General features: G+C 40.6%; 1 protein-coding gene across 1 annotated transcript; it reads right to left on the bottom strand.

The window, feature by feature from the left end:
- Positions 1 to 1,292: 1,292 nt before the first annotated feature.
- Positions 1,293 to 10,420, bottom strand: LOC111143811 (MyoD family inhibitor domain containing 2). Its single transcript, XM_022497715.1, has 2 exons — positions 10,199 to 10,420; positions 1,293 to 1,635 (listed from the first exon to the last, which is right to left on the bottom strand). Exons 1-2 carry the CDS (start codon positions 10,416 to 10,418, stop codon positions 1,376 to 1,378), a joined length of 480 nt encoding a protein of 159 aa, XP_022353423.1. The 5' UTR covers positions 10,419 to 10,420; the 3' UTR covers positions 1,293 to 1,375.
- Positions 10,421 to 12,692: the final 2,272 nt, after the last annotated feature.

Below are 12,692 nucleotides of genomic sequence, written 5' to 3' on the forward strand. Positions count from 1 at the left end.
TTGCCTGAAATTACCTAAGTCGGGCAAAAACAGTTATTTTGGAATTTTTTGGGTTTTTTTTGACTAGATTGCAGAAAGTTCCCTCTACTCTTTACTTCACTTTTGTTTTCTTTGTTTGAATATATATAAGTATATACATATATATGTACATTCAGTGAATATATTGAGACATCTCCATGGGAATATATAAGCACAGATTAATGAGCAATGCCATGCCTACTGAAAGAAAAGAAGATGCTAAAATAACTCCAACCTAGATGTGTTTCCCCCAAAATGGTTTGTTTTAATTTGTTTGAGTTGAAAATCACTTTCCAAGTTGATACCACATCTTTAAATTTTTTTTGTAAGTATGAGGAGGTGCTCAGCATAATTATGAATTACTGTAATTATCAGAAAAGAAAAAATATGATTTCTGAAGCACATGCTTTATTAGGAAACTAGATGCTGAGTAAGTAGCTAAACATGTATTTCTTTCAGGTTCCTATATAAGTGACAGTTTAGTGAAATGACATGATTCTGTTTTAATATCCTGTTGCTTATTGTACCTGACAAACAGAAATGAGGAAAATGAAGAATTGACTATCTGGGGTCATTTTCTTGAAACTTGCATATACTTCCCATTTATGCTCATTGGAATAAAGAAGAGCATTTCTGTAACAAATTAAGAACATGCATAACCTGTTATGACATAGTCATAGATGTATAATAATGTGGTCTAGAATTACAGTACTCTCTTGAAGTACATCATATTCAAAATTCACTGGAGATGTCTTAGAGACATCTGTTGTAATTACAGGAACATGGTTTCTAATTCATTTAATTCCCTTTCCTACCTAAACTGTACATATAAGTGAATTTTAAGAGACTGTATAAATAAATTTTTAATTACGAAATCATGTTATACAATACATTATTAATAATAACCAACAATGCATAATGTTTATGCATGAGTCCATTACAAAGACGAGCTAATGTATGTCAATTCAAAAAGAATGCACTAATTTGTCCTGAATTTGTGAATGAAGTTGAACCCATGACGTAAGCCAATGAATGCAGTAACCCAGAGTGGGTTAGCATGCTCTTTTACAGTCAAGAAATACCTTGTACCTATGGCAGTTAAGAGGTATTTAGGATTTGTTCATCCCATGTGATCAAGATCTTATTTTTCAGCGAACCATGCGGTTATGAAATTTGGAATGAGACCATAGAGTTGACAGTATTAGATTTGTCAGGCAGGTGCAGAAGAAAATGGTCTATAGCATCCAAGAAATGTGTACAGTTCTTACATTTCGGCACATAGAAATCACAGCCTTGTTGTCATGGAATTTCCCCTTGGGGCCAGAGGGTCTGGAGGAATGTGGTTAATTGCATTGGGCTAGCGGTAACAGATTTCTGAAATCTCCATGGCTAGCTCCAGACACTCGCTGGTCTCGTGGCAAGGCTCAAACAGGCTGCAGTCCATGTCACAGTTGCAACTGCAATCGTTCCGAGAGTGGCTTTCATCCGAGGTGTGGTGATACCTGTGAGAGGGGCAGCACAGGTTGGTACACACCGTTTCACACGTATCCGGGAGCATCAGGAGACAGTCCCAAAACTGGCAAAACAGACAGGTGAGGATAAGGGAGGCACACTCCTCTGTTTAAAGAAGAAGAAGAAAATGAATAGTGGCCCATACGGGGGCATCTCTGAAGGACAGGCATGTGCAGTAGTGTGCTTGATGAGTTTATAGCCAACTCTTAATTGTCCATATTGGAGGTAATGTACATCATTATTCTCTCAAGCTTCCCCACCCCCCATGCAGGACTCCCTCTGCTTAAGTAATTGCTTTATTAACTTCCTGAGCATTTGTATTGATTCCACATAATCTGGTTGTTTAAAAACGCTGTCACTCTTCTGAACTCCTTTATTTACTTTGCCTGCAGAGGTGCTGGGAAATCACACAATTCACTGCCTATCTGGAAACCTTGCAACTGTCTGAAAACTAACAGGTCCTCCCCAAGTGCAGAGAGCTTTGGGGAGCAATTAGGATTGAGGACAAGGAGAGAGACCGTACAAACTTTTGGCTTCTTATCTCAAGGATTGGTCATTTGTATGGTGTGGTTTCCCAGGAATCCGCCACATCCATATTTCACATGCAAGCAAAAAGCACATTTCAAAACCCAATACAAATGATTTTTAAATAGTTATAGTTTTGATGTTAGTTGTATTTTATTTTTAATCCCTGTGTCCTTTGTGCTCCAGTTAATGTGAGGCCTTGATTTTATGTTCATGTTAAATGAAATGTGTCATCATATGCCTAAAACAGTAGAAATCTTCTCAATGCTCTTTAAGAAAATTGGTTTAAAAATTTACCATGCAGACTCATGAAAATCTGAAAAGTATCTCCAAGGTATTGAAGGTAATTGGTAATTCTAGCCAAACAGCTGTGATGGGTTATAGATTATTATAGTTTTTGTTTCCATAAAGGGAATTAGTTAGAAGATGTAGCAGTTCTCTTGTTAAAATTATAACTATTTTTTTTTAGTCACAAAGGTCTCAAAAACATGTGAACATTTTATAAATGGGTAGGTAAGCGTTTACATGAGACATCATGTAATTAATTGAAGTCAGTATCCTGAAGATTATTGATGGTTGAAAGTAACAATCTGGCATGAATTGGAGAAAAATTCCTCCTCCTGATGGGTTTATCAATCAATTAAAGTTAGATTTTCATCGGGATTTATAATTCTTTATACCAAGAATGTTAATGTTAATAACTTTCGGTTTTCAGCCTTCAGTTGGCTGAGAGTACACAGCCTGCAGGAGTGATTTTGCTCCTGGAGTCCTCCGCTAAAGGGTTCTGAGTATTCTTAGAGCCCTGTTCATTTACTTCCAACAGTGTTTTCCAGAAAACCTTTTTACTTTTGTTATTCAGCTATTTGTTAATCTGTAAGAGGAGGGAGAACATGGAAACTTGCTCTAAAAGGGAAAAAATATTTTGAAGATTTCTTTTAAAATACTTATATAAAAGTCTAAAGTGACCTTGCTTATAGGTAAACAAAAATCTTCCTGCCTCCATCCCGCCCTGCACCCCACCCTCCATCCCTGCCTCACAGCCTCCTTTTTTTTTCTTCCCAATAAGACGGTGGTAAAGAACCTCACTGTGACTTTTATGATGACTTTAATTGCCATATATTGTTGCAGGTGCTGTGGCCATTACTAAGTATTTCTGGGGTAGGCAGCATATCCCATAATACCCCTAGGGCGTATGTACTCATCTCTTTGCCAGACGGGGTACCTTTTTTATTCACTTAGAGCCAGTTTCTAGCATGTGGCTAACTCACCCATGGTGAGTTTTTTTTTTTTTTTTTTTTTTTTTTTTTGTGGGCAATTTTTGTGGGCAATTTTTGTGGGCAAACCACCCACAAAAATTCAGGAGTTACTTAGCACAGTACCTAGACTCCGTTTCATGTATGCGTTTCTGAAGAGGGCGTGTTTGTCATCAAAGCTATGGAGCAGAAAACCTCATCAAATTTTACTAATGCCAGGAAGGCTATGCTCGCAGCCCCTGGCAAAGAAGTTCTCAGTAGAAAATATTCTCCATATCCTTCAGGCTGGAGACTCAAGAGACTGACTCAGGCTATGATCATATAAAAATGATCCAGTGGGATCACATCCTTTGTAGATGGAGATGTGAGGCTGAAAATTTGGTTTGCAGGCAAGTTAGGGTGGGAGCTGGTGTTTCCTATCAAAGTATAAAATAGCTATTTGGTATTGGACTTATACTTTCCTGAGAGCATATAATCTTTTGGTTTAATTCCTCTTCCCAGTGTTTTCTCAAGCTGGCAGATTCTGGAGGTCTCCACTTCTGATGTACCCTCTAGATTTTATTTACACACACACACACACACACACACACACACACACACACACACACAAACACACACACATGTTTGGTCTAGTATTTTGGCCAAACTGGCATTTGTTTTCTTCTACCTCTCTACTTTGCATTTGAGAATAGAAGAGCTCATTTTTTTTTTTTTTTTTCTTTTCTGTGTGTAAGTCAGTCCTTTTTATTTGGTTATAAAAGGCAGAACCTCTTGCCCAAAAAAACATGGCAACATTGGTGAATTGAAAACAGATTTTTCCAAACTTTCAAGAGCATTGAAAACTTTTCCTAAAAGGCATATTACATAGTTCTACATGGCCAGGCAAAGCTGTTTTGCATATGGACAATTTTTGTTTGCACAAAAGTAGCCTAAGAAGTGGGGGGAAATTTGCAGCTGTTTGAAAAGAGAGTTGGGCTTCCCCTATTCCGGAATGGGTGTGTTTTCCTTTGCACTATTTCTTGGGGCTTTCATGTTTAATAAACATGATACCCAAAGCCATAGCGCATGATTAGCACCCCTGCTCTCAGCCCATCCAAAAGAGTACGTTATGCTTCCTCTGCCTACTTTGTGTCTTTTTGGCAAGGTCTTCCTTCAATCATCTCCCATTTACCAAGGCCAAATTGCATCTAGATCTCCCCTCTTGCCCCATTCCACACACCTGTCCTTCTTCTGACCTCCTCCTGTGAATGACTCCTGCACACTCAGATGAAATCAGCAGAAAGTTGGGACTCATTCTTGTCATTTCCCTTTTCCCCATCATACCACCATCCTCCCTCTGGCTCCTTGCTGAGTTCTGCTCGTCCTGTCTCAAGTTGGTATGTGAAAATCAGAAGACTCTACCCACCTCTAGGGCCACCCCCTTAGTTCTGGCCACTCTCTGCCATTGTCAGGTCAACATCACTAGGCTCCTATCTAACACATGGCTTTTACAGGAGCCCAGTTCAAATTCATCAGCTCCTATGATGTTTTTCACTGTAGGTGGGAGGAGCTCACTCTCCCCTTAAAGTCCCACATCCTTGCCATAGCCTGCAAGTCTCATGATAGATTCCTGACTATTTTTCTGGCTTTCCATCCTTCTGTCCTCCTTGCTCACTGAACTGTAGTCACACTGATTCAGCATCAGACCCTGACATGCCCCATCTGAAAGACTTTGACCATGCTCTCTCTTTGGCCCGTGTTATATACTTCCCCCTCACAGCTTGACCTGATTCTTACTCAGCCTCTGAGTCTTTATCTTGAAACATCTTCCTTCTGAAACTCTCAGAGCATTCTGTTTTTTCTTCATGGTACAGACCATTGGAATGATATGAAACTAATTAGTTTATTAATACAAAGATTCTCCCCCTACTAGAACCTGAGTTACAAGAAAGCTATGTCTATTGTTGAGTGGATGAATGAATAAATGAATGATGGGAGATAAGTAAAGTCATCCTCGTTTTGTGGGTGAAAGGACTAACACTTAGGAATTGTCCCTGACTGTCCTGAATCTTTCAACTGTAGGGTGGTTGGGGGTGGGGGCAGAGAGGTTCGGATCTCAGTCCTTCTGGATCCAAAGTCTGTGCTCTCTTAGCCGGTGCTACACTGGAAGCAAATGCACAGTCCTGGGCACTTTGTAGGTACCTCACATAGGTCCTGAAATAAACCTGAGTTGAGTACTATCATGTTCTTTTACAGACCAGGAAACTGTGGCTCAGGGAATTTAAGAAACACAGAAATAGAGGAGCCATGATTTGAGTCAAACTGTCCCCTTCAGAGCTCTGAACCCTGCAGCTGGCCTGCCCTTCAGAAGGCTCCCACTTCTCTGTCACAATCCAACATGGCGTAGGATATGGCCGGCTCATGGAAGGCCTGCTACCCTTTCTCTCCCTGCTCTGCTCTGTATTCCTGAGAAGGCTGACATCCGTTCTCCAAATTCTGTCAAGTGGCCTCCTGCCTGCTTCAGCCAGTGAGAAGCAGTGGCAGGAAAGGCGAAGGTGGGAAGAAGGGAATCCCAGGGGTGTTTCTCCTCCTCGCTCTCTGCTTTGAATGTGTCTCAGTCAGTACCTGTATCTTCCCTTTGATTTTATCTCTTTCTGGACATCCTTCTTTCTGCAGTTCTTGTTAATGCCACTTGCTAGTGGTCTGCCTATTAATGGTTAGTTCCTAGTAGCCCACGAGTGAAGTCCAGGACTAGTCCTCTACTAGTGGCCTGGAGGGAACAAGGGAAGAGGTGGCAGAGCCTTGTTGCTAACGTCTAGGTGGCCTCACTGTTCCCTTACTTGGCTTTTTACCTCTCCTAATATCTTTGTTAGGAGGTCTCTGCATGTTGAAGCCCCTTTAATGACGCCCCTGGCATCCTGGCCTGCTCTCAGAGTGGTGCCCATCCCTCTTTCCCTCCTCTTGCCTTGTTAAACCTGGATCAGAGAAGGTTCCAGGACAAGCCAAGACCTGCAGTCCAAGCAGCCAAAAGTGGTACTTGACTGTGAGCAAGAAGCCATGACAACCCCCCCCCCACCTTAGGTTGTTTCATTTCCTTTGTACACCTCTAGGGTACATTTAGGACATTGAGGCTGTAATGTGCTAAGTGATACTCGAATGATACTGAAGGATGAATGCAGCCTCCAGCCGTGCTAAATGTGCAGCTGGGGATTGGCTAATTAAGAGGGAGAATCTGTCTCATTAGAAAGGATCATGTTTAATTATAGTGGAAAAGGTAGCGATGCAAAGACCTTCCACCAGTGTACCTGAGGTCAGCCTCACGGTCACGGTCCTGAACTCTCTGGGCTTGCCCTCCCAGGCTTTGATCCTGTCACCGTGATGCCTGGGATTAAGAGGAGAGAGGGACAGAGGCAGATCTACCTGTCCACTGGAGTTCTCATAGCTTTCCTCAGTTCCAGAAACCTAGCACCTGCTCCCCAAAATAGCAAGAATATGGTTCCTCCAGAAGTGGCTCCAGAGAAACAAGAATCTCCCCAACCCTCCAGACAAAAACCAAACAAACAAAAAGGCAAATAAACGTGGCCCCAACCCAGTATCCTGATACGTTCATGGTTAACGTGTGCTGTCCCAGCAGATTCAACAGAAGCATGAGATTCGTGACACAGTGACTCCAACGAACTACTCCAAGTTTTTGGTCACAAAGTATAAAAATTGGTTCCCACTTCTTCAACACTACTGAGTTCTTTTTTTTTTTTTTTTTTTTTAAAGTCTGTAATGTAGAATAGGAATAAATAAAGTGTGACTGAATGCCTTTCTCTAGCTGGGGTATCATCCCTGATGTTATCAATTTTAATAGCTACTTAAATATGTCAAGATCTATTTAAGTTCAGACAAGCACAACTAACGTTCAAGTCAGTTCTTTAGAACAAGGCTGACTAGATTTGGGTGATACTTAGTAAATTTGTGCTTATGTTTTTTTCTGAGCAAATGAACTGAAATAATTATAAAATTGAAACATTTTATAAGGTGACACTACTGCATTTAATTGTATGAAATTTACAGTGTAGAAAATGTAATCATTTTATTCAGTAGTCCATGGTGTAATTAAGACTATTCTTTTGAGGTATCTTGTATTTATGATTTTCCTCTTCCACCTGGATGAGACGTCTCAAATTCAAAATTATACATCAATTAGGTATATTCTCAGGCTTCTTTTGAAGGCTCCTGTTTTCGAGCATTGTGTGTATTCCTGCTTTTATTACCCGGAGGGTTGCCTGTACAATCAGAACGGAGCAATAGAAACAGAGACACAGAGAGTGCTCTGGACTTTTTCCATTTTATTCGGGAAAGGGACCACACAGGATGAGCCACAATTTACTAATAAAGTAATGTTGCAGCACATAGTGTGTGATATGCAGTAAAGATCCTTTTAAATTCCCATCAGAGCACACACCATGAACTGTGCTAATGGATGTAACACATTTTACAAAATCTGCATGTGTGAGGCTTTTCCATTCTGTTTTAAGTTGGGCAATGTATATAAATAATAGATATTAGCAATTAAGCATCCATTCCTATGCACTCATTTATACATTTGAAAATAAATTAACCACAAACTACATGAAAGTGGATGCAATCTTCTCTTTTCCCTTCTGTTTCCCCTGCTGTTCCTGAAAGATATTTCTGTATTTATCTCAGTACGAACAATGACCCCAGCTCTCAATTTCTGCATCCTTAAATTAATTACTACAAAAATTCTCTGACTTAACTCTTGAGATCCTTGATGTTTGCTGTTTAAGATAATGAGAGCTTCTTAGACACACTCGTGGGCCTTCGTTTGGATGTTTTGCTCTCTTTTTGATCCAGGTATCCCAAACTCTTAACTCGATGGGGGGATTTTTTTCACCATGTGGGAAGGGGATGGTGGGTTTTTACCTGTGTTGTCAGCCTAAAATCATGATTTCCTGGGTTGTGACAGCCTCTCAGGCAAGGCTTAAGAAAAACAGACTAAGTCAGCTGTCCTTGTGAATCTCCTTTGATCTTTTGAAAACAAAAAACCAAATAACCAAAAAAACTGCCCCAAAAAACCAGTAAGTCATGAATTTCCTGCATGAGACCCTGAGTATCAGTTGCCATCTTAATGGAGTGGTCCTTTGAGCCTTCCCTGAGAATACAGGGGTTCGGGTGTTATGTTAGCTGCACCAGCCCTTCTCCTTCTCCCAGAATCCCTGCTAGGACAAATCAGAGTGGTTCTGGAGGACACTGTGTTGTACTGTGTGGATGTGTGTACCATGACAATTCCTAATTCAGGGGTCATGACAACCAAGATCCGTTACTTGCATCCCTGAGACAATCTGACGAAATGCTCTAGGGTCACAGTGCTTTCTGGTGTCTCAGAGAACTCTCCTGTATTGCCCATTTTCTTGATTGGCATCAAACTCCAGCAAAGCCAGAAATGTGGGCATCATCTTGAATTTGAGGTTGTAACCTGACAGTCCACTGGCCAAAGTTATCCCCAAGCTGTGTGTTGTTGGGAGTGTCTGGGGCTTCATAAAAGAAATCAAAGTATTGCCAACACTCAAAAAATTTGGCGATTTCACATGATACTCTGTAGCTGGCAACTCTGAGCCTCTGTTTCCTTCTGGCAACAATTAGCTGGAGCTGAGTAGCTGCAGTGTGCTTCACTTTGCCCCAGTCCTCACCAATCCCTGTTGCTCACTGCCAGTCTAACTCATTATTCATATCATCTCCTGGCACCTGCAAGCAATTGTTTCTGTAGCCTCTGGTCTAAAGCAGCCATGACGGTGTTTGTTACAAGACCATAAGGAACACATGTTAGAAATTTCTCCCCTTGCTTTTTGAAACCATAACCATAACAAAAGCAAAAATCTAATATCTATTATGTGCCAGGTCCATTATTGGATCCTTTATACACGTTATTTCATTTGGTCTTCAAAACACCCTCGCTCCATCATATAGCTGAAAGACTGAGATTCAGAGATGGTAAAAAACTTATCCAGGTTTATATGGTTAATAAATTTCAGAGCCAGGAATTAAACTGATGTGATTCCACAGCTCCTGTTACACAAAGCCCATTTATTTATTTTTTCCCTTATTTTCAAAAAGTAAATATTAATTTAAATATAGACTAGAAACTATACCCTCTTATATTTTCCTTCGAGAAATTGCAAGCTTTCTTTAAGTGCAAATGAGGATATGGAACGCTACAAAATTCTTGAATGGTTTGTGTCTCCTGTAAAGGGCATTATAAAGTCAACCTGATTTAAATTACATATATCTTGGTGTGGTGTGCATGACTTTGAACCTGACTGCGATGACCATTTAGGACCATATCAATTTGAAACTGGATTTGCAAAAGGAATGTGCCTTTTATAGTCATATGCATGGATAGTTGGATGTAGGTTGGCACTGACCAGAATGCCCAGGAAGTGATATCACCTAGAGGAATGAACGCTGGTTGCTGACGTAAGCATCGTGATATCTTTTATAGTCCACATCTATACATTTCCAGCATTTTAATACCATTCTACTCTGCCTTCTACTCCTCTCAGCCCAGCATCATGGGCTGAAATGGTCTCAGATTTGAGAAAACTTTACCATTCTTCTTTATCCCCTTCCCAGCTCCATAGCAAGCATGATTATACCTCACTGCAGCTATTTAAAACACTTTGCCTCTGATTTCCAGCTTTGAGAACAAACAATCTGCCAAGCAACTCATAATTGCAGAGTGACCTTGACATGTGTCATTCACCAGGGTTTTCAAATCGAAGTCTTCCTGTTTAATATTCATAAAGGCTCTTTTTTTTTTTTTAACAGCATATGTGATGATTTTACGGGGGCTGGGGGTTGGGGAGCTTTATTTAGAGATGGGTTGATTCGGAGAAACATACCATCAGTGTCTCTCTGATGAACTGAAGTATCAGTTTGGAGGTAGGAAAATTTCGTTTGGCATTCTTCAAGGGAGGACAGTGATGTGCTGGATTCTGACAGTTTTTTCTCACTGGGGGTTTCCTTGGCTGGTCCATCTGTGATATTGAATTCAGATACTGAATTTATAATGATAGCATTAATGGGTTTCTCATCTGCATGCTTTTCATTTTTGAGTTGCATATCTAGATGAAAAAAGAAAACACACATACACAAACCCACTATAGTTGACATAACCTAGTGATCTCAGAACGGACATTTGCAGAAAGTTTCACACTCAAGACTTTTGTGAGAATAAGGTCTTAAGAGATTGAAGCATCGTTGAATGGAACCATTTTGAATAAATATTTAAGTTAAGAATAGAAAAGGGCAAGAATCATAAAATTTTACACACAGTATAAGTTTCCCTATCACAGACATTTGTAACACTTATTTCTACTGTTTTTTGTTTGTTTGTTTTTTTAGTGATGGGTGGAGAGAATCAAAGAATTCATTCACTTGGATCAAAAAAAGTTCATAGTTTGTTGTCAGCTTTTGGTCCAAGTGTTTTCTGGATCCCAGAAGCAGTAAAAAGGTCTTAAATGCTGGGTGGACCGTGCTGCTCAATAATGTGTGTGATCACGATCACGTGGTTTTTATTTCTTTGGTTCTACAAACCTCAGTTTCCTCCTCTGTATAAGACAAGTGGTTATAAATGAACCATCTATCAGCTCATACCTGTTTCTACCCTCCGAGACTCTCAGTTGCCATCCCTTCCCCTGCCTTAGCATTTGTTAGGTTCCTATTCAGGTGACTGTTCATATGGCTTTTGAGGGTGTGCTTTTTGGAGTATATTTTATTTCCATATAACCACCTGAAAGGGAACCTTTGGCAAAATCCTTGACCCTTGAGATTCTGGTTGGGAGAGGCATAGAAAAGACCAAGAAGGCCTAGATGCTTCATGTATTTTAGAGCTCCCATATTCATTCATTTATTCATCCATCCATTCATTCATTCTTTCATTCATTCATTCTTCCATAATCATATATGGGTCTGTTATATAAGAAACACTGGGCTGGGCATGGGGGATATAGTGGCACCTAGGACCAGCATGGTCCCCAACTTCCACAAGCATCAAAGGAGTTAGCAAAGAAATAGCTAAATCACAATATTGAAGAGTGTATGACAGAGCAATGGAAGATGAAATCATGTTAGAGTCTGGGTCATAACCAGTCTGGGTCGTAACTTACCTATATACCCATTGCCCAGAATCCTAAGATCAAGAGAAGAGGTAATAGAAGATACTCTCAAACATGCAGACCAGCTGGTTCCTGGGGACACATTAAGCCCTAAACCAACAGCAGTCCGGGTTATTTGGTGACCCTCCTGGGAGATGGTGAAGATGCATTCCGGAGCCTTGCATTCTTGTGGCTAGCCCAATGCATGTTTGATCCAATAATGCTCATGGAGTGACTGGAGTAAATAATACAACTCCCCAACCTGGCTTTTACCATGCTTACAATCGCTCAGTGCAAGGATACATTCTTCCCAGCATCCATTCACCTTTTCCAAAGTTGCTTTGTTTCAGGCAGATGGAAATCTCTACTGGGTCCTGCCTCCTCAGTCAGTGGTTCCCAGAGACTTGTCTAAAGAGTAAAATAACCTGGGAAATCTTTTAAAACTTAAGAATTTTTTCAAGCTCAGGCAAGCCCTCCCACCCCTTGGCAGATTAGCTCACAGCCCCTGGGGGATTTCTGAAGCTCCCTATAAGAACCTTCAAAGGCTCCTGCATGGCATGGGAGCTGTCCGTTCCTTCAGCCCATGCCATTGTCTTGTTTCTCTCTCAGCCTCCAAACAGCCTTGGCTTTCAACCAGGTTTGCTTTTATATTCCCTAGCCCTTATGTTGCTGGCTTTAAATCTCTTGGTTGTGGTTTGATTCATTTTAAACTGGACTGGTAGAAGTTACGGATCATGAAAACATTGATCATTTATTAATAGCAATTAACATAATCATGAATAGATGGAATTAGCTCAACCGATTGGGAAACTCTAGACTTCCTCTAACCCCAGAGAGAGTCAGCAAATTAATGTTGTAATGATGATATCAAAATAATAGTTTATTTTGGGGGGATATCAAAGTGCTGGGCAATCAGCTAATATTACAGATAGTTGTTCATTATGCTGTATTGATGTTTGGAGACAGATCATTCTTTGCCATGGGGAGATCGTAGGATGTCTAACAGCATCTCGTGTTCTGTACCTACGAGATGCCAGTAGTACCTGTTATCCTAGGCTGTGGCAAACAAAACCGTGCGCAGATATTGCCAAATTTCCCCTCCGGGGCAAAGTCACCTAGGTGGAAATCCAAACCACTGCTTTATACACACACCCACATACTCCATGGCATGCCTTTCCTATCAGCTCCGGAGATGGCTAGCACTTAGAAATCTTATTTACCCGAAGCATCACAAACACTC

This window comes from Enhydra lutris, unplaced genomic scaffold, assembly GCF_002288905.1.
Source record: "Enhydra lutris kenyoni isolate GAN:26980312 unplaced genomic scaffold, ASM228890v2 scaffoldscaffold10, whole genome shotgun sequence".
Classification (NCBI taxonomy): Eukaryota; Metazoa; Chordata; class Mammalia; order Carnivora; family Mustelidae; genus Enhydra; species Enhydra lutris.